Source organism: Salminus brasiliensis, chromosome 12 (genome assembly GCF_030463535.1).
Source record: "Salminus brasiliensis chromosome 12, fSalBra1.hap2, whole genome shotgun sequence".
Taxonomy (NCBI): Eukaryota; Metazoa; Chordata; class Actinopteri; order Characiformes; family Bryconidae; genus Salminus; species Salminus brasiliensis.
This window is the reverse complement of record NC_132889.1, coordinates 13343700-13366956: the sequence shown is the minus strand read 5'-3', so window position 1 is coordinate 13366956 and position 23257 is coordinate 13343700. Positions and strand designations below refer to the sequence as shown.

The following is a 23257-nucleotide window of genomic DNA, read 5'->3' as shown; positions in this document are numbered from 1 at the left end:
AAGAAAAAAAGTTCAAGTTAAAAAAGAAGTACATTTTTCCCCAATGTCCTACATACACCAATGACCAGTTACCTATTGCTCTTTTTACATGCATTCATTTCCAGAAATCTCAATATGAATGTTTCTTAAGTAAGTAATTTTAAATATTTTGTAGTTTCCCAGTTTTGTTTTATCATTTTCAGCTACTCTATTAAATGCACAGCCTTTTTAGATAACTGACCTTGGTTTTAAAAAGTGTGTTCACTGAACCTAGCTAGCTAGCATCTACTATGTGGCTAATGTTTAGATAAGCTAACTTCAGCCTCCTTTGGCAAAGTGACTGACAGGGGAACCATGTAAACAGTCAGTTCTTAAAGGCTAGATAGCTGGGTCAGGACATTTTCAAAATATCAGGCAGGTCTTCTATGTTTTTTCTTTTTTTTTTGGTATATAATGAACAGAACCTTCCAAAGATGGTCCATGAAAGGGAACCACCTTACAACTTACAGAACTTAAAGGATCTGCTACATCTCGGTTCTAGATAGCACAGGATGCCTTTGGTCAGGTCTTGTGGAATTCATGCCTTGAATGATCAGATCTGTTGTGGTGGCACAATGGGGGCCCAACTCAATTTTAGACTGGTGGTGCTTATGTTATGGCTGAATGTTCACATAAAGAAAGTAATGAAATGTGCTTCTTCCCTGGAAGATTTCAACCCCTGTACCGAAGGGCTGCATGACACCTAAATAAACATTTCATTACATAAACCTAATTCCAACAAGCATCAGCGGTTATGAACTCTGTTTTAGGCTAGGCTAGTGGAGGTGGTGTAATGGTGAGGGAAATGTTTTCTTGGCATATTTTGGATCCATGAATACCAACCAATCATCCTGAATGCTTTGGCCCATTTGAGTATTGTTGCTGACTGTGTGCATCCCTTCAAGACCCCAATTTGCCAGTCTTCAAATGACTACTTCCAGCATGATGATGCACCATGACACAAATCAAAAGTCTCTGGTTTCATGAACATGACCGGGAGTTCAGTATTCCTCAGTGGCCTTCCCACTTACTGGATCTGAATCCAATAGAACACCTTGGGAATGTGGTAGAATGGGAGATTTGATTCTCAGCATGAAAGTGCCACTGAAAAACCTGCAGGAATGTGTGGTATAACCATGTCAACATGCTGGAAAGAACTGAGCCTATATTGAGAGCAAAGGGAGTCCCAATGCAGTACTACCTATTTTCTAATAAAGTGCTAGGTACGTGTATTTTGGGACTTTAGACCACCTTTAAAACAAGGCAGTTGTGTTCTGTCAAACTTTGCTATTTGAAGTAATTGTCCAAGACAGAAGCAGCACAGAATTCAGTCTGACTTGTATTTCAATTGTGGAATAAAAAAAAAAAAAGCAAAATGGTTGTCTTCAAGGGGAACAAAACCTGTAAGTGTGGAGACAAATAAATCACTTATTCACACATGCGCGCGCGCACACACACATACACACACACACATTCACACACAGGAAATAAACTGACATTCTCCTGCTGGCTGGCACAGCCGGGTGCTGTCGATGTGCATATCTGCATATTTCCTGCTGACTTTTGAATCTGCATATTTACTGTAGAAGTGTGTGTTTATTTGTTTGTGTGTGTGTGTGTGTGTGTGTGTGTGTGCGCATGTGCATATTTATATTCGGCAAATTGGCTGGACGTTTTCTCTTCGTGGGTGTCTCTTTGCATCTGTTTTTGTTTGGTTAGAAGAATGCTTCATTCACATGGACACACACACACACACACATACACACACACATACACACACAAATATATATATATACACACACAGGCACATGCATAATACTGCACCCACGCATATGCACAAATTCACACAAGCTTACACACATAGATGCAGTCACACTAGAGGAATTAACATGCATTGTTTTTTCTGTGTCAGAAGTTCTATTACATCTATATCTATAACACCAATGACCAATAACCAGTCCCATTATTAATGCTTATGGTTTTCCAGATTTGCTATTTTGACTTTTTCCATCATTGTTAAGGCACTCTAAAGCTTTTTTTTTTTAGATAACTAACCTTGGTTTAAAAAGGTGTGATAACTGAGCCTGGCTAGCTAGCTAGCTATGTGGGCAACTTTTAGAGAAGCTAATTTCAGCGTAATTAGTTGAAGGGATGCCATCCAGTGTTTTCACTACTTTCTATGTAAAAACACTGCATGGTCTGAAAAAACAATTTCTGGCAAAAGAGATTCTAGGGCTGTCTTGCATGCACTGCTCCACAGATTTTTAGTGATGTTAACGTCTGGGAACTATGAGGGCCATGGCAAAACCTTCAGCTTGGGCCTTTTGAGGTTGTCTATTGTGGAGTTTGAGATGTGTTTAGGACCATTATCCTGCTGTAGAAGCCATCCTCCTTTAATCTTCAGCTTTTTTAAAGATAGTGTGATGTTCACTTCCTTGGTATTTAATTGAATCCAGTCTTCCAGAGAAATCATTCCTGTGCCTCTGGATGCAACACAAGCCCAAAGCATGATTGGCTTAACACTCTTTTCATGAAATTCTGCACTCTTTAATCCAAAAAATAACTTTGCCCATTGTGGACTGTTCTGTTTTCACCTCATCAATTCACAGGACTTTCCAAACAAGCTAGTTGAGGTTTGGGAATGTTGTAAAGGTTATGTGGGAACTCTTGTGGAGCCCCAAATGTTTTTCCTTTTTTCTCCCACTAAAATTGTTCAAAAAATGTCATAGTTGTATGCTATAAAAAAGCAGTTACATTGTACAATGAAATTCCTCCATTTACCAACAATCTTATAAATATCACTATACAAAGAGATAAACAGATTAAGTATACACTAAGTACACTAAAGTTAAGTTAAGAAAAAGAAAAACACTAAGTGTAGAAAGTAAAGGAATGTAAAAGAGTACAGTAGAGTATGGATGTGCATGTGTAAAGTGCATTGTGCAAGTACACAAAGTAAACAGTATTGTAAAATGGTAGCAGCGATATATGTAGTGGTCTTAAATTAATGGGTGAATGTCAGAGTTCAGTTCAGAGTTCAAAGGGAGAGGAGGTGTTTACAAGCATGACGTCTTGTGGATAAAAACTGTTTGTCAGTCTGGCAAAGTCTACTCACTACTTATAGTAACAGAATTATTTTGATGAACTTTTGCATGGAAGTTTATGTGCAATATAAATCCCATCTGTTTTCCTTGTATTTAAAAGACAGTTTGCTTTTTTCACACAATCAAGACACTTCATTGGACTAAATTTGTTACACTTGACATATTTGCATACAGGAACAGAGCCTTTACAGCAACATCACGCCTTTTACTGTGGTACAAGTAGCACTCTCTAAAGAAATCAAACATATAGCTTGTCAAAATCAGGTTTGCTTCTCAATTTTTCAGCTTCCTCACAAGTCTCAAGATTCTTTCCCTGTATCTGTATTTCCCCATTTTTGGCACTGAGTTTGTTCTCATTCTTATATAAGAATATATTATATATATTAAATAACTTGTTTTCTTAAACACAGAAAAACTGGTTCCTCTTTTCTGTAAATGTTGTTCTATGCATTTGTTTTAGCGTCTACTGTTTGTTCTTCAAGCATAAAGGAGCATTACTCTCAGTTGAATTTGAAGCCATTCAACAGAAGTCTTAAATTAAAAACAGGTAGACAGTTATGTTTGTTGTTGTCTGCACACATAGGTCCATTAAACAGACTTTACAGAGAAACAGTTCCTTTATTGAGCTCTGCTAAAGCCTGAGTAGACTGATGAATCACTGTGCTGATCAGTTATTTATCTCATTGTTACTGAACTCTACTAAAGTCTGAGTAGACTGATAAATCACTGTGCTGATCAGTTATTTATCTCATTGTTACTGAACTCTACTAAAGCCTGAGTAGACTGATGAATCACTGTGCTGATCAGTTATTTATCTCAGTGTTACCGAGCTATACTAAAGCCTGAGTAGACTGATAAATCACTGTGCTGATCAGTTATTTATCTCAGTGTTACCGAGCTATACTAAAGCCTGAGTAGACTGATAAATCACTGTGCTGATCAGTTATTTATCTCAGTGTTACTGAGCTCCACTAAAGCATGAGTAGACTGATAAATCACTGTGCTGATCAGTTATTTATCTCAGTGTTACTGAGCTCTACTAAAGCCTGAGTAGACTGATAAATCACTGTGCTGATCAGTTATTTATCTCAGTGTTACTGAGCTCTGCTAAAGCACGAGTCGACTAAACCAATGATGAAAGTACATCCCAATTTTTTGCAGACTTGTTAAACTTTAGTTTGAATGATAAAATAACAGCAATAGAGCATGCCCCAAGATGCCCTATGATGTATTATAAATATATTTAGGATAGTCTATTCAGTATTCAGTTATTCTTGGCATTTTTTCAGATAATATCCTTTTCTTAAGTATTCTGGCCAACTCTGGACACACACATGTATTTTTCTCACCATTCTTACACAGTTAGCTGCCGCTTCTCTGCCCAGAAGCCTCTCTGAAAACTCATTACAGTGTATTACCATGCCAGACCACGTATGTCAATCACAGCTGTTGAATTCTCTCTCTCTCTTTCCCTCTTTCTCTCTCCTCTCTTTATTCACTAGCTTTCAATCAGCAGTCTAACTTGTCAGCCTACTCACAGGGTGAAAATAGCTCCTATAATAGAGTCTTTCTGACTTTGCTCACATTTGAATTGAATCTGTCGTTGATCCACGAGGGTCAGGTTGCCACCATACTGTACAATTTACAGGTGAACTTGGTCAGAACATAATTTCCTTTTTAAACAGGCTAATTAGCATCATTTTCCAAAGCAGGTCAACATGAGCACTTCATCAGATTGGATTTTTCTATTCAATTCAGGTGTAAAACATCCCAAAATGATTCCTAAAAAAAGAAAACTTGTACACAATCCCATACAAAAACACAGCCATCCATAGTGATTTGCTGATTTCACATTCCTCAGCACATGCTAGCATTTTCTCTCCCAGTGTTAATAGCATCATGTGTTGGTGGACCCAGTAGGTGGCAACAAATAAAAAATCAAAAACCGGTTAAAAAATAAATACTTTCTCCAAAAATAATTTGTTGATTCAACAGAAATTGTGTTGGTATAATTAATGTTATTAATCAAACTTTGTTCTGTGAACAAAATACTTTTTATTAACACAACATGCTATTTTACTGATATGACTTCTGGTCATATTTAATTTCAACTCAGTCAAGCAAAGGAATGCATTGAGACAACTCACACACAAGTAACTCAAAACTCAAAAGTTGTATTAGTCAGTTTACCTATAAATAGCGTGTTGTATTAACATATCAAGAAAATGACTTGGTTGCATTAAAATTATTAGTTGTGTTGCACTTTAGTTATATGTATTTTAATGACAACATGATGTACAAAAACACACTGTAACACATTTAAATGCAGAACAAGAGTTGAATATATTTAGGAATATTTACTAGATGGCATTAAAATACAAACTCCTACAATACTGTATATCATCGCTGTCTGAACCAAAGTTACAATAATTTTAAAACTTAAAGAGAAGCTAAACATGGTTCATTCAAATTATAGTAAAATAAATAACACTAAAATGGAAATGCAAGGCTTTGTTCTGACAGTGACAGTATTAAATGAGCATATGAGCATGTGATAATGCAGTGAGCATATACTGTACATGAAGAAACAGTTAACTGAAACAAATACATAGAGTTACACTCAAAGTTGCTCTTAATGGCGATTAATTAAAACGTTTCATTGGTATACAATCAAGAACTATTTGTAGCAGCACACAATTTTTGTTGTACATCGTTCAGCTCTTTATCAGCTAATATTGCCTTGTGGACCATTTCCAACCTAGGAGTGACACCGGTGTTTGTTTGTTTGTTTTGTTTGTTTATTTATTTATTTTTATAAAACACACCACAACCAGCAACTATGTCTGTGCGTGACTGCTTCACTTATGCACCTGTTGAACTGGATATGTTAGGCCACTGTAAGAATAAAATCTTATACTTCTAGCATGGTAATTTCATTTTACAAAAGTAAGTGAGGGGACGTACTGTAACAAGATTTTATTCCTAAACCTGTAGACTGTTTGTACAGGACCAATTATCATGGGTTTTGAGGCACATTGCAATAAAGACTTTTTTTGTGAGTTTTTAAAAAGTTTTTGCAGCAGTTTGTTATGCAGTCTGTGCACTCTGGCAGAGCACCATCAATGTTCATGATCACTTTTTAGATTACCTCAAATGTAGACCACAACTCCTTATGATAAGTGATGCTTAAGGAGTGACCCATAAGAAGGCATGGGCACATCCTTTAGGTTCGGCAGAACAATTTGCTTTTCCACAATCAATGCCACATTAATTACCTCCCCGGGAAGAAGGCTGGAAGAATTCTCTTCTGTTATCACCAAAAGTCCAACACTCTTCCCCTCAACAGTGTTGTCCTCATTCTCAGTCTGCATTGAATTAGTCTTATTTATAGATCTACATTTGTTCTCTGACACCTGAGATATTTTCAATCACAGGTACAGAGTTTGCTCACTGCTAGGGCCGAGCGGTATATTAACTTATATATATATATATATATATATATATATATATATATATATATATATATATAGCATAAAAATACACTTACCTCATTCCTCACTCACTGTCTGTGCAATCCTGCCTCCACTCTTATTCTGCACCCAACCCATGTGCCCACTCTCCCACAGCTCGCAAACCCAGCCCCACTTGCTCGCAAAATAAAGACTTTTTATGGACTCTATTGTTAAATGTTCTTCTGCAATGTGGAGTGAGAAACAGTTCTGACAAATTACAGACAAAGCTATGGAAGGACAGCTTTTTGTTCTAATCATCCTGTCCCACTTTAAATGGTGCAGAATGATATTGCTGTATTGTTTAAGGTGGAACAGTAAAAAAAAAAAAAAAAAAGAACCTGGCAAATAAGAAGACAACTTCAATCTTGCTCCAGCATATTTATAGTGCATTTATAGATCCCTACAGATCAGATATTTTGATACCCTAAAATCTTTTCAGTATCCGAGCTCCTCAAGTACCCCCAGCACATTAACTAAACAAGACATGATGAACCTGAATCAAAAGACATGAACATGAATCAAGACACTGAGTCACTTAATTTGAAACAGGAATGGAAACACAACAAAAGTCATTTTGTGAGCCTGTGGGCAGCGGCTCGTGATCGCCCCGGGGGAGAGCGCGATACAGAGGGGCTGACAGTTTTAAACATCTCATGGCATGGATTAGCATAGTGCATCAAATGGAGATATCTTTACACAGCTTCATCCAAATATTCGGCTCTTCCAGAACAATAACATAATCAAATAATAGTTTGGAATATTGATTCAATCTTAACTTTGGTCCAATATCAATACTTTTTAAGGCAATGTTCTGCCAATACCAACTTGACTCCAATATCATTGGGATTCTCGAGTACAAACCCATTAAATATACACTGAATATTTAGGGTGGAGATATCAAACGTTTTACAAATATTTAACTAAAAGACATATCTGCATTACCTGCGCTTTCAGTCCAGTTATGCCCAGTCTAATTTAAAGTGATATTTTTGACAGAAAAACAACTAATCACAACTAACAACTTAAGAACTAAATGGAAACAAGAAACTTTGGAAAGAAATTTGGTTAACGAACATGTTAAAAGATACACATCTCACAAATTTTGAACATTTAGGTCTGCTCTCTAAGAAAGTGGCCAAGAAGGCTAAGAAGAACAACTTCTCTTCTACGTTGGTCTGAGTTCTGCAATAAATAATTCAAAAGCTTAAAACCAGAGGTGTCCAACTTAGCATCTGAGATATACTCAACAGATTCAACGACTGTGAAATTATCTTTAAAGAATTTTCACCTCTTAGCAGTAGTGCTTAAAGGACCTTCGTTTGATAGGGATTTTAGAGGATTTGTTTTCTGAATAATTTCAGACCCAAAAGTAAGTAGCACTGCTGCTGTACTGTTGAAAAACACTTTTAATTGACCTTTTGGCAGAATCCTCAGCTAAACAGGTTGATTTAGAAATGTGAAAGACTAGATAAGATTGCATGCGCAGGAACAAGGAAGTGACATGGCGCTTGATTGAATCCTCAGTGTCAACCTCTGTAAGCTCACTCTCATCACAAGGTAGATCAAAATCAATTTGTATTTGTTCAGCCTTAACAACAGGGCTGGTGTCCTTTTGCCCATGAATGAGCATGAAGTCTCAAATCATGTCTACTAGAGAAATGTTGATACCTGCTCTTGTGAGCTTCATACACTTTTAAATGTGAGCATTATGCACATTTGATTGAAAGGCACATTCTTTAAAAGGACAGACCACAGTTTCTTTGGTTTTACTGTGATATCCTAAGTGAAGAAATCACTTAGTTAAGTCACAAGGTTTACAAAAATGGCATAAATCACACAACAGCTGCCAAATGTCTTTCTTGTGCAACAGTCTGTGTATATGCATGAAAAAGGCAAAGACCTTTTTTAACATCAAAAATATATATTATAAAAACAAAAACAAACAAACAAACAAAACAAATATATATATATATATATATCGCCGGGCAACCAATGTGCCCAGAGGGAAGCGCCCGACTCCCGCATCCCGGCTTTGCAGACGGCAGCGATGGCCAGCACCCACAGTAATGTGTGGAGAAATCTACCCACCCTGGAGAAAGCAAGGCCAATTGTGTTCACTCTGGGCACCGACTGCCGCTGGTTAGCAGCATGACTGGGACTCAAACCAGCGACCCTCTGGTCATGGTGACCTAATTAAATAGCACATTTAGAGATTGCATTTATGCACAATATTATTCATTATGAATTAAGATAATAAATATCAAACACCACAAACTAGTCTACCAAGCAAGACCTCCAAGACGCTGCAAGGCACAACGGCCAATTCAGCACTAGAGGTATCTTTTTCAGCCGGCCCGAGGTGTTTAACATTCTATCCTTTCCATCAAGTGGCCCTACCAATCATGTGCATATTATTAGTAATCTAAGTTGAAAAGTTGAAAGTTGGTGTTTAAACATTTTATTGAGTTTTTAGTTCAGTAATAGTCAGTAATAGGAGGCTGAGCTTCTTTTTCGCCAGCTTTTTAAATTTTCAAATTCCGTGCCTGACTGCTTTAGTGGCATGAGGCCAGCTCTATAGCCAAGAAAGCCCAGCAGCATCTCTACTTCCTCTGGAAGCTAAGAAAGGCCCGTCTCCCTCCACCCATCCTCACCCTCTTCTATAGAGGGACCATAGAGAGTATCCTGAGCAGCTGCATCACTGCCTGGGTCGGGACCTGCACAGTCTCTGACCACAAGACCCTTCAACGTATTGTGAGGACAGCCTAGAGGATCATTGGAGTCTCTCTCCCCTCCGTCATGGACATTAAAACTGCCCACTGCATCCGCAAAGCAACCAGCATTGTGGATGACTCCACCCACCCTTCACACAGACTGTTCCCTCCTGCCATCAGGAAGAAGGTACCGCAGCATCCGGTCCAACATGACCAGACTCTGCAATAGCTTCTTCCCCCAAGCCATCAGACTTCTCAACTCCAGAGACTAAACTGATGGTTTTTTTGTTCCATGCGCACGCGCACTCTCTCTCTCTCTCTCTCTCTCTCTCTTTGTGTGTTATAGACTATCAAAGTATCCTAATTAAAGTTTTAAATAGATAGAATTGCAGTTACACAGCTGTGATCTAATGGAAGAAAAGCAAGGCCATTTAGATTATGCACACAACACTGCAACTATCCTGAGACCATTGCGGTGCCACACCTATTAGAGTTGTAGTTAAAATTCAGTAACGTTAGAGAAACGGTTCATGTCCATTTAGAACTTGCAGAGGGTTTTCATTGGCTAGTTTCAATAATAAGAAGTCACTTTCTTGATAATGAAGCAAAACCATGTCCAAAATAAAACAAAGTGAAATTATTGAATTGTATTACCAGATTAAAACAAAGCACATGTACTGAATATGATTACGAAAGAACATCACAAACCACCCTAACTTTAAGCAATTTCTACAACTTAACAAGTGTGAACGTTGTGGTTACTGGTTACCCAGTGAACCTAGTTAGCTAGCTTACTAAAACCATAGACTGCAAACTAAACTGCTAACTGTTTAACTTGTGCTGACAGAACAATGTTTGAGACCATTAGGCTTCATAATTATTTTTTATAATTTAACTTTTTTGAAATGCTATGCTAACAAGCTGGATAGCTGAACTTAACATTAAACACAAGAAACTTCATAAACAGAAAGCAGCATGACACTACTCTTACAGCATCCCCAGGCCTTCTGTCCATTCTGCCCTGTCCACACACCGAACCTAGCAATAATGTTACGATGAGGCAAACCTAGATTTTAAAATGAGCTTGGTAACCTTTTTTAACCACTTGCATGAGTTTATTCAAGCACAGAAGGTCATATACACTAACCTTTAGGCCCATCATAAAACGGGTCAGGGAAAAAACTAATAAAAGTAATGCAAAAGTATCTTTACTTAAGGACTCAGACTTTCATGAAAAAGACTACTCAGCATTTAAGCTAAGCAGACAGTCTCTACAGAAATGGCTTCATACTGGGTGCTTTTAACCACTGCACACAAACTCTGCTATCATTTTATTGTGTCCTGGCAAGTCCGACATTCCAAATATGATGTTTCTTCCATCGGTTACAGACATTGCTTTAAGGACAGACCTAGGTTTGACTGAACTGTCAAAGTTTATTTTAAGTACATTGTTGGCCATGAAAATCCACTTCCCATGTGCTAAAAGTGTAGCAAAGTCATTGGTCTTGTTCAGACTCAAAGCAATCTGTAGCCTACTTGTTGAATTTGACTGCAAAAGAGTTTTGCATTCAGTGAAAATTGCTGTGTTACTTTATAGACCATTCTACTTTCAACAGGCCACTTGCAGCATATGTGCTAACAGCATGCACAAATAAACATGCCTGGACGTGTAAAGAATTTCAGCAACACGCTGCACTTTAATTTCCTCTATTTTAATCTATTAAAGAGCCTTTAACCACTACCATCCACACAAAAATGGCCATGCGTTCTATCTTTCCCGCCTCCAACATCCAAACCCAACTGGCAGATATCGATTGCGTTGCAAAGGGAGGTAATGAATCCACTTTATCATTCAAAACACGAGCCCACTGTTTAACAAATGAAGAATTTTCTGCTAGCTAATAAATACATCATGAGGCAGTGGCAGCATCTGCCAGCAGGATTAGCAAGGCCTGTATGCAGTGCTACAATGGGGTACCCTCCCTCAGTGAGTATGCTATAGGGGACAAAAAAGCTAAAGCTAAACATTAAGCCACATAGAATTGCTACCACAAAATCCTGTGTAAATGAGTCAGCCAGTGACTGGCTGTTTCAGTAGACATGGGCATAGGAAACAGTTGGCTACTTTATGGCTATTAGGTATTAGTTATCCATGAGGATAAAAAGCCCCCCAGACCCCAGAGGCTGTGTGTCACTTTGTAATTGGCTATATGCTCAAATACGCCACTGACCTTGCATTCGTTTGCTTATCGGAAGGTTGTGCACACTCTGTTGGGTGGAGGTCCACAGAACATGTATCTTGCCGTTTTCTTTATCAAAACATTGATCACATAATGACTCATGCATCTGTCCACAAACAAGGTCACTATTTTTAACTGGACATGTCGTCTGGAATCCCAAGTTTCCCACTTCGTAAAGAAATGGATGTTTCACAGTTTTCAAAACCTTTCAAATGCAGGATACTCTCTTTAAAAAATGTAGTAGGTAACACTTCAAATGATCACACCCTCTACCCAGTATACCCAGTATATATTACAACATGTACCAGTGGCAAAGCCAAAAATAGATTTTTGGGGTGAGGGGAAGTCGTGCAAAAGTGGGAATGATGTAAGATGATTCATTTGCTTGATAATTTTTTCCTCTGTTGTACTTCCAAATCACTGCAGTGCCACATAAAACATCCAAAAGTTACAAAGTTCTTTCTTACTCTTTTTCTTGGTTGTAATTTGATAAAATTCCCATTTATGTTAATGACATTTTGGTCCATTTAGAATTGTTTGCTCCTTATAGTCTGTTACTCTGTTTGCAAAATGGGCACAAGCAATCGTGTGGGCATTAAAGCGGCCATCAATGTGCCCTCTCCCAGTGGGGAATAGCGAGTGTCTGCAAGCAGACATCAGACTCTACCCCACAGGGTGCAATTCAAATAGCTACTTAAAAGGAATGTGTTCAGAAAATCGATTTTTGCAGCAGCCCACATAAAATGGAGTAGTTAAAGAAGATTAGCTAGAGTACATTAAATTGCCCTTTCATTAACATGCAGCTAAGAAATGGAGCAACAAAACAATTGCTTTATATGTAGTTGAACTGTATGCAAGATTTAAAATGTTAATGAGATCAGCACAACCTGACCCCAAACTTTCCCTGAAACAGCACTTAAACTTAGATTACAAACTCAGCATCCACTTAGTGTCATGACTGACTAGGTCAGACAATGACGGGTGAACACTTGCAGGGGCGGTGCGATGCAAGAGACTTTATTAACTAAAAAGACAGGGGATAACAGAAAAGTATAGGCAGCAAAGTACAGGGCAAACTGAGAAACAAAAACACAGGACAAAGAAATGTGGGCGAAAATAACAAACCTACCTGAGGCTGGTGGAAACCTAGGGAGCTAAGCTTGAACAGGGCAACTTAACAGGGAGGTAGAATCAGAACACAAACTACCGGCCGTGCCAGAGGATAAACGGGAAATAACATAAACAGTGCTCATCAGGCACAACAGAACTTACTTAACGTGACCAAGGAGCTGTGAGATCAGTCGCTGAACCCAGGAGGCGACCCACGGACAAACCTGAACCTTGGTAAGCTCATGAACGGTAACAGCCAAGTAGAACTGGAAACTTGAAGGACTCCCACGGACGTCCTAGTGAATCTCTAACTATACGCTTGACAAAGGATACGAAACACAGACGCCAACACACCAGGTTGGCTCAGGACGGTAAATTCTTGGCAGTGAGTCGGTTCGCGTTCGCTCCCTAAATACCCCAGCCTCAGGTAATACAAATCAATGAAACAAAGAACACAAATGAAACACACATGAGGATAACTAACACATGACATGAAACGTGAAATATGACTGTCAAAATAAGAGTCTGTGATCAACGATGTGAACCTTGAACTTGAACTAAAAGTCCGTGAATAGAGCCATGAACAAAACATCAAACTAAAAAGTCCTGAGGAGAGCCTGCGGGCCGCGGCGATGCAGACCTGACACTTAGAAACAGCTGTATTGGCCTTCCATCGTAAGATTTTTGATCCATTACACATTACAAAGATATAGGCAATAGACTGGATGTTTAAATATTCAGCAGCATGCAGAAATGATTACATTATCCGATGATTACATAAAAACTAATTTAGGAAACTAATCTGTTGAGCAATAAACAGGTTGCAACAGCATAAGCATGAGTTACAGCAGCGCAAATCTGAGCATTCATTTACAATTGGATCTTGGCTGCTGCAGTACAGCATGCAGGTGCATTGCCACGACTAAGAACAACCGTCCCCGTGGAATCTGTGTGTCAGATGTTTGTGTGTAAGAAGATACAGCACAAAATGTGCTGTGACGCCATATGCTCTTATATCTCTTTACCGCTGAGCCTTCTGTTTTCTCGCAAGCTTGTTTGCTGCTCCACTACACTCTTTTAAAATAGGTTTCTTAGTGTTTCTTTCGTAAAGGTAATGGTTCTGTATTGAACTATGACATCTCAAAGAACCATTTAAATGCTTGAATGTTTTTGGCTGCTTGAAAAGATCTGAACATTTGGTGGAAAACCTTTTGAAGACAATTCTTCATATAACCCTTTAAGATGATTAAATATTGCATGAAAAAGGATTCTACTTGTCATTGTTAGGAGTCAAAGAGCCCATTTTCTTAGAGAGTACTTTACAGTGTGCAAACCCTGCATACCTCATAGACCCCTAATTTGAAGATTTTCAACTTCTTAAGGAACATTTAGGAGTTCTTCAATTTGAAACTGTGAAGGAACATTTTAAGGTGCTTTGAGAAACCTTCAAGGCAAGGAATCTTTTTCTTTTTAAAACTATTCTTAAGAGAAAATGATTCTTTACAGTTGTAAATTGAAGAACCTTCATTTAACAATGTACTTGCCACTTGCCACATTGTGTGCATTCTGTACTGTGCCTATATGGGCATGCAGATTTACAATGAAAAATACATTGGTCGGCAGAGCATTGTCCTAGACAACTGAATTGTCATACATTTCAATTCAAACTTTGTGGTTGCAAAGCAAAACCCTTTTTTGTTGATACAGATTCTTTGTGTGTGTATATATATATATATATATATATATATATATATATACACACTAAGAAGCCACAATGAAAGTTCTTTTCACTGCAGTATAATGGCCTGAAACAAAGTTCCCTCTTGCTCATCAACAAGCATCATTAGTCTCAAGCTTTTTTTCCCTCTCCACGACTATAAAAGCATAAACATAAAAGCAGATGATTTATTATAGCGGTACTCTGAAAGCCCTGGTGACCCATGAGCTGAGTCTGGGTGCTGCTTAATTGGCCAGGTGAAGTGTCTTCTACTCTCGACTTCACCCTGCAGCTCCTCAGGCTTCAGTAAATTGCCGTTGTGAGATCATTTGAAACATCCAGACTGTGGCCTAATTTGGTTCCCTCTCAGTTTGTGCTGTTTAAGTCTTGGCTCATGAACGCAGGCTACCGGTAATGAGAGATGAAATAGATGTGTTTAATGCTCGAAAGGCAGAGAGACTATCAGAGGTTTGCGCCGGAATTGTTTAGACTGACTGATTGAGTCCAAATGCTCTTGTTATGTTCAAATGCAAGGTTTTCAGATACACCCTGCTGAGTCCTCATTTGGGATGCTGTTTTGGTTCATTGGCCTTTTGTGTTTATTTATTTATTTATTTATTTATTGTTCTAAAGAGGAATGATTCAGGATCATCCAACTGTGACTCCAACACTGCACTCTTTTCTTAATATTTATTTTACATCTCTGTTTTGCATATGAAGGTGGCAGAAAGTGAATTGTATAGGGTAGCTGAGGCAGTACTAATGTTACAAAGTTGTGATATGTAATATGTAATGCAGTGCATCATAGCATGAAGTTTTTGCTCAACACACCCATTGGCCTCTTTTGTAGGAACACCTACACCTACAGTACAGTTACAGTACAGCACAGTTAAAGACTACTGCTTGTCTGATGATGCTGATCTATACATCAAATATACACTCTAACCCATTGGACATGTTGGGCAACTAATGCTACTAGACCGTAGCACAATTTGCCAGTTTGTATGTTTTCTCAGTTCTAAGGCAAGATGAAATATGGTGTCCCCATAGGAGGTGTCAGAGTCTCAGCTAGGCTAGCGCAGGGCTGCCCAATCCTGTTTCCAGGCTGACCCAGAGTTTAGCTCCAATCCTAATCTAACACACTTCATTCAGGTTATTAAAGCCTTTAGAGCCATCCAGGGCAATCTCCAGAGTGACTAGGATTGTGCACCCTCAATGTACAGTTCCTGACCACAGAACCATTCTTGATGGAATATATTGGGGACCACACTTGGCCAAGCAGCCTGGCAGTGACACTGCCATGCCACTAACATGTCAGTGTCAATGTGATGTTGAGAATGGTCCACCACTCAGTTGTTATCCAGGCAAACTGCTCTTGACAACATACGGGCTACAGTCTGTACCTTTGCACCTGACCTCTGCTCACAGGTGGAAGTAAGTAACAGTGTGTCCATCTTCACACATGTGAGAATCCACGATCGGCATGTATGATTATTTGTGCATTTTGTGTTTCAATTCTCTCTCTATCTCTCACTCTCTTCCTCTCTCTCTGTCTGTGTCTGTATGTGAAACAGTACTAGGTGGCCTGGAGTCTCGTGGAGTCCTGAGGAAGATCAGTGACATGCTGGAGATCATTTTGAAGAGAATCGATGCTATCGCCAAACTCAGCAACAGCAGTGAAAGCCACAGGTTGGAGGAGCTTACCTCTGCTCTCGACAGGTGTGTGTGTGTGTGAGAATGTGTGCATTTCTATGTGTGTAAGACAGAAGGTCACAAATGCACTGCTGTCTCCATTGTGACAGATGATCCCTTACATCAGGCCTTGAGTGGCTTTCTGGTCGCATGATTTTACTGTATTGGTATGAGTTGCCAGGACCTTAGTGGAGCTCCAGCATGATGTACAAAAGATTCAGTTCCAGAGTAAGCCAGTGAAACCTTTTATACATAACTGTTCATAACATAATGCCTAAATGCTGTTGTTCCAGTTACTTGATACTTGATATAACTAAGCTGTAAATTTATAGATTTTTTGAGCGAGAAAACACATGCACCTAAACATACTTTGTGTAGTGATGGGTACCAGACTTCTGCCGATAGCCAAAAATCTTTACTAAATCTCTACTATCTCTACTTTTCATAAGAAGAACCACGCTCTTTAAAAGGCAGGCTAAAATGTTGATCTCACGTATAACTACACTACCTGATTACATGCCAAGTAGGAGATATAATGGTTGAAAAATCATGTATTCAAAACATAGATCATGATTATGTTTGATTCATTTTTTATGTTTAAAAAGCAACATAAGGCTGTGTTCAGGCTTAAAATTCCTTAGGACAAATTACAAATAAAGAGTGTTGTGAGTACAGTTTCCTACACCATCGGTTGGAAAAAACTGGTACAGGAAGAGGTCTGACCAAATTCCACAGCAGCATCATAAGACAAATTTTTGAGAGTTGACAGCTAGTTTGATATGACACCTTGTAGCACAGCTTAATGCTGGACCAGGTCTCAGTACCAACTGTCAAGATAAGACATAGAGCTGCAGGATTGACAGACAGAGTGGTAGTAAGAAAGTCATTACCAATACGGCAAAACAAGATGAGCAGGCTTGCCTGGGCCATGCAACATTACCAGTCGACTACTGAAACAACTGTTCTAAAACTTTTGACTGATAATGTAAATAAGGCATAAGCTTAAACTTCAAACTCCAAATAAAAAATCCAGAATAAGCACATTGTGATCTTAATTTAGTCCTGAGAAGGTACAGAAAGTATTCCAGTGCATCCAACAATACAGACAACATTGGGCTTCTTTTATATGGTGATATGGCTATAGAAACAGCAGCATGCTAATACACAAAAAAAAAAAAAAAAAAAAAGAAATATATATATATATATATATATATATATATATATATATATATATATATATATATATATATATATATATTTATTAATATTCTGACATACATGTTGTATGTACTTATACATATCTGAATATATGTACGAAATGGTCCACACTGACTTCTTACTTTGACTTCCACTCAAATGTAAGAATAACAATATACTGCACTTTTTACTAAGCATCTCTATAGCAGATGTCCCGCCTCGCTACACTGATGTTCCTAATATGATTAGCTGGATATTGTTGCATTATTTATTATCCCATGTAATAGTCTTCTGCACACTCTATTAGTCCTGAATGGTTGAATCCTCTATGGAGTTCAGGAACACCTTATCTAAAACTTCAGACTGGGTTTGTTTTCCAGAAGAGCTTTGGCTCTGGGTGGAAATGAACAAGTAAATAAGGAAATATCTGTGGCTGTCACTCACCTAAAGAATGCGGGGAAACTCCTGAGACAGAAAAACAAAGCTTAATAAATGACTGCGACATCTATCCCCCTGACAGTGCTGTGTGCGAGGTTGGATGTAGCAGGGGACTTTAGAGAGGTCAGAGTGTGTGTGTGTGGGGCTGATGCTCATTGGTACAGACACACTCGCTGCAGGAGCAGAGCATAGCGCTTTAGTGCAGTTCAGTGTGATTTGCCTGCAGGGCTGTGGGTGTTACAGGCTATTCATCTGAGCAAGCCTTACTTCTGTTATTTGCTTCTGTGCTTTTGAACTTCTGCTCCCCAGACGAGCCTTGAAATCAAACTAAATTTCAGCCTTATAATGCAAACATGACACTATAGGCTCTGAGAAAGCAACGAATGAGGTGTTATGTTTGCTTCCAGCACGTCTGGCAACAGACTGTTCAATCTTCTAGGTAATGCCTGCATTATACACACGATGGCCACTTCATCAGAAATTACCTTCCTAGATCCACAGAAGTAGTAAAGATGTACAATTACAGACTGTTGCACATTTTGTCCGCCTACTCAATTCTTTCTCGGTCGACTTCTGTACACAGGACTGCTGCTGACCAGACACTATTCAGCCCATTTTCAATGCAACTGTGTCAGTGTCACTGCTGCAGCAGGTCAGTGTCACTGCTGCGTTAAGGTCCAGCAGTCCTCTAGTCAGAAACTGGCCACTGATGAAGGGCTAGACAATGCCTAACGCAACCTTTCTGACAAAAAATGGCCTTCTTAAGTAGACTTCAGTAAGGAGGATCTACAAGGTCAGTGTTTTTACTAAGTGGAAAGTGGGTGTTTTTACATGGAGCAGATGAATTCTTGTATGTAAATCTACAAAATAACCAGTCACTGTAAACACAATCATGGGGACTCATCTTTCAGCAGAATTTACCATAAAACCAAACATACAAACACTCACCTTGAATCCCTGAAATGTTAGCCAAAGAAATGAGCTCACAGTAAAAGATTAGCATCAGTCAGCAGCCCTCTAGGCTCCTGGGTAGGTTTAAAGATTGCCTAGACAAAAAAACAGGGCATTCAACTTTGTATGTCACATATAAAGAAAGATGTGTATATGTGGCATGGGAGAGAGAATGGTGTAAACTCAGCAAAGTCAACAGTTTGTGTAGCCGAGAAGACTTGGTGGGGGTGGGGTGAGCAGTGGTTCATTTTTTATTATAGGAATATTCTGAGCAGGGGTGTTTAGGCAGGGTAAAAAGGGATGCAAAAAGGGATGTTTTGACCAAAGCATGTCACCAACATAACATTTCATTAGGACTATTAAGAAGTCTTTAATTTCCCCATGGTGATTACATGTCATGGACAATACTATTTAAAATAGCCTTATCACTTTACAATACGACTGTAATTCTTAGTTCAAATTCAGAACTAGTTGGTTGGCCTACATCAACATGTAGTAACACCTTTTAGCATTGCTTATCTCTAAGTTTGCTTACCAACATTTCAGTGTTATATCTGCCACCTTCTGCATGATTGTCATGTACTGATGTGCTGGTGCCAGGTGGTAAAGTATACTGGATGAAAAGTATTTATAATTGTGATCCTTGAGGTTGAGTGGCATTTTTAGGACAGCATTGCAAGTGTAGCACAGCTGGTAACCTTCCTGTACTGTTTTCCATGGTATCTGTTGTTCTTTGTGTTATTAGCTCTGCTCTCAGGCCAGCATGTGGTTTTTGTAGTCATAGAATCAAAAATTGTACCTTTTTCTATTAACTTTTGACTTCTCTCTCCATCCCTAATGTAAAATGAGCATTTGTTATCGAGTTACTAATACTAATGTTAATAACTTCTACAAATATTCTTATTGTAAAGTAGGAGAGGACAAAGTAAGATAAGCAACTGGCAAGAACTGACATACAGTGAGTCCAAGAAGTATTTGATCCCTTGCTGATTTTCTTCGTTGGCCCACTAATAAAGACATGATCATTCTATACTTTTAATGGTAGATGTATTCTTACATGGAGAGACAGAATATTAAAAAGAAAATCCAGAAAATAAATCTAAGGAATATATATTAATTGATTTGTATTTCATGGAGTGAAATAAGTATTTGATCCCTTAGTATTCATTAGCAGTTCTGGCTTTTACAGACCAGTTAGACACTCCCAATCAACTTGTTACCTGACCTGAAGCCACCTGTTCTCACTAATCACTTGTGTGAAAAACACCTGTCCACAGAATCAGACAGATCACACAGATTTCAAGTCTCCAACATGGGTAAAACCAAAGAGCTGTCACAGGACCTCAGAGTCAGAATTGTTGACCTTCACAAAGCTGGAATGGGCTACAAAAAGATTAGTAAGGTGTTGGATGTGAAAGTAACAACTATTGGTGCAATTATCAGAAAGTTTAAAGAGTATAACATGACAATCAACAGACCTCGGCCCGGTGCTCCAAAGAAGATTTCGCCTCGTGGGGTGGCAATGATGCTGAGAACAGTCAGAAATCGTCCTGCAACCACTCGGCAGGAGTTAGCAAATGACCTGAAGGCAGCTGGGACCACAGTTTGCAAGGAAACAATTGGCAACACTTTGCGCAACAATGGATTCACATCCTGCAGTGCCCGAAAGGTACCCCTGCTGAAGAGAGCACATGTGGAGGCGCGCCTCAAGTATGCCAATGATCATTTGAAAGATGAACCAAGTTATTGGGAGAAGGTTTTGTGGTCAGACGAGACCAAAATTGAACTTTTTGGCCTCAACTCCACCCGCCATGTGTGGAGGAAGAAAAATGCTGCCTATGACCCCAAGAACACTGTGCCCACCGTCAAGCATGGAGGTGGAAGCATAATGTTTTGGGGGTGTTTCTCTGCCAAGGGTACAGGGCTACTTCACCGCATCACTGGGAAGATGGATGGAGCCATGTACCGCACAATCCTGAGGGACAACCTCCTCCCCTCTGCCAGGGATCTGAAAATGGGCCGTGGTTGGGTCTTCCAACATGATAACGACCCTAAACATACAGCAAAGGCAACAAAGGATTGGCTCAAGAAAAATCACATTAAGGTCATGGAGTGGCCCAGCCAGTCGCCAGACCTCAATCCGATCGAAAATCTATGGAGGGAGCTGAAGGTCAGAGTTGCCAAGCGACAGCCCACCAACCTTCATGATTTAGAGAGGATCTGCAAAGAAGAGTGGGCCAAAATTCCCCCTGGTGTGTGTGCTAAACTTGTGGTTAACTACAACAAACGTCTCACCGCTGTGCTTGCAAACAAAGGCTTTGCCACTAAGTATTGAGTGTGTTTGGCAAGAGGGATCAAATACTTATTTTCCTCATTGAAATACAAATTAATTAAAATATATTCTTTAAAATTATATTCTGGATTTTTGTCTTGATATTCTGTCTCTCCATGTTAGAATATATCTACCATTAAAAGTGCAGAAGGATAGTGTCTTTATTAGTGGGCAAACAAAGAAAATCAGCAAGGGATCAAATACTTCTTGGACTCACTGTATAACTGATGATTATTTAGCAGAGAGCCCAGAGCCCTTTTTTTTTAGTTCTGTGTTATAAATGCTTGTTAATTAATTTTAAAACCTGGTTTAAAACCTAACTCATACCTTTAATAAAATAACAAAATCATTTATGAGTAGTTTTCTTGTAAAGTGGTGCCAAAATACCAGTAACCGAGAAAGGGCTTCATAGATTGTCTTGTTACAACGTGAAAAGGTGTTTGCAATTCTCTTGCAAAACATTAGCTATCCCATTTTTATTGGTTATTATAACTGAATTCAATTTCAACCTTTTTTCATTATAACACAAATGGTCTCAAATCAATTACAGAACTTTGGGCCCACTTTAATGAACAGGCTGAGGGAGGCAGTCACAGGAAGAAAATTTGACAGGTTTCAACACGCAAAAACTTAATTATCATTATCTTTGTCTCCAAATGCCGAGGGTGATCCGTCCAGCACCACTAGCTTACGGGTCTCTTAATCCAGAGCTGTCTCTGCAGTATCGTCAACTGAATGTATGGACCTTCTTTTAGTCCATCCCTCTATTCCAAGCAGGGTCAGGACTTTACAGAGTGATTGGCCTGTAGAAACCCTGACAGCCCACCTCTACTGGCTCATACCGATTGAGCTGTGAGCCAACAGACATTGCAATCTGACATTGCTCCACAAGTTCCTGGTACTTGGCCTGTTTCCTTTCATGTGCCTCCTCCTAGGGCTCTGTCAGCGCTAGCATGGTCTTCTGTTTGATGGTATCTGAAAAGATGGGCATGTCAGGAAAAACAAGCCGCTGTTGTGTGATCTGAGTTCTATAAAAAAAGTAACTTGAGCAAAATACAAAGATCAAAGTAAATTGTACTTAGTTAATGACCAGCTTCCTGGGTCAGTCAAATGTCAACTAAGGGTGTTTTCACACAAGTGCGTTTGATGTCGCTGTTGTCAATTCAATGCATAGCTTTTCTCATAACAATTGAATAAACAGATTTTTTTCTTTGCCACTATACCGCTAATATTTCAGCATCACCATCAGCAGCACCAACTTTAAGCGCAGTACTCGAAACTAGCTGGGAGTCCCCATATGAACATGCTCGCCGTGCAACAATTAAATCTTCGCCAACAGATATAATCATCCCCATGTGGTCCTGGGGATCCTTTTTCCTCTATTGTTTAATGGGTGATGATAGCCTGCCTTAACGTCCTGTAATTGGCCAGAAAGTCTGAAGCATGCAGTGTTTTCAAACGAACCATAGCATGGTTCAGATGATGCAAATTTTGGTCTTTTGGCCTGGACTGTGGTCAGAGGTGTCTTTAACACCTGCTATTTTGAAGTTAGAACAAACAAGGTAGGTGTGAAAGCACCTTGAGTCAAGTTCAAAATGGTATGAAGTAGCTTGTTTTTCATTACATGAAATCCTTAAGATGTCAGACTCAGACATTTGTGTCACACACACCTTGCTGGAACATGAGATACATGGGTCCATGGCAAGTGCCAGCTAGAGGGATTTACTGCCCCTAAGCATTAGGCTGTGGAGCAGTGGGGCTGTAGGGAAGAAGCACCATTCAATACCTTAGGGATGAGTTGGAGTGACATTTGCAGTCCAGGACTAATCATCCAACATCAGCATGTGACCTCACTTATGCTTGCGTGACTGATTGCAATTAAATCATTAAAGCAATTAGCCAACATATTGTGTAGTTCAAAACTAGGCTTAGGCTCTGACCAGGAAACTGACCCATAGCGTATCAGTTTTAGTTAGTCAGTGTTAAAGGGACATTTTAGCCTAAAACTAGCATTTCATGTTATAATATTCTTTAGCACAGCACTGCATACTTTAGCCTCATCAGGTGTTTTACAAAATACATGAATTTGTATCCATCTATGGTTTTGTCCATCAATGTTCACTGCTTTATATCATATATAAGCCAGCAACATTAACTTCCCTCTGTATTTGTAAGCTAGTGGAAAAAGAACAGTTCAAACATCCATTAAAAATCCAAAAACCCACCACAAACCAG

General features: G+C 39.1%; 1 protein-coding gene across 2 annotated transcripts in view; it reads left to right on the top strand.

Annotated features, from left to right (window-relative positions):
• Nucleotides 1–23257, top strand: part of LOC140573759 (alpha-1,6-mannosylglycoprotein 6-beta-N-acetylglucosaminyltransferase B) — a 123991-nt gene that overhangs the window by 25025 nt on the left and 75709 nt on the right. For both annotated transcript variants that reach the window (XM_072693293.1, XM_072693292.1), the window contains exon 3: nt 15987–16131. In XM_072693293.1, the coding sequence (XP_072549394.1) occupies nt 15987–16131 (145 nt within the window). The remainder of the gene's footprint in view (nt 1–15986; nt 16132–23257) is intronic.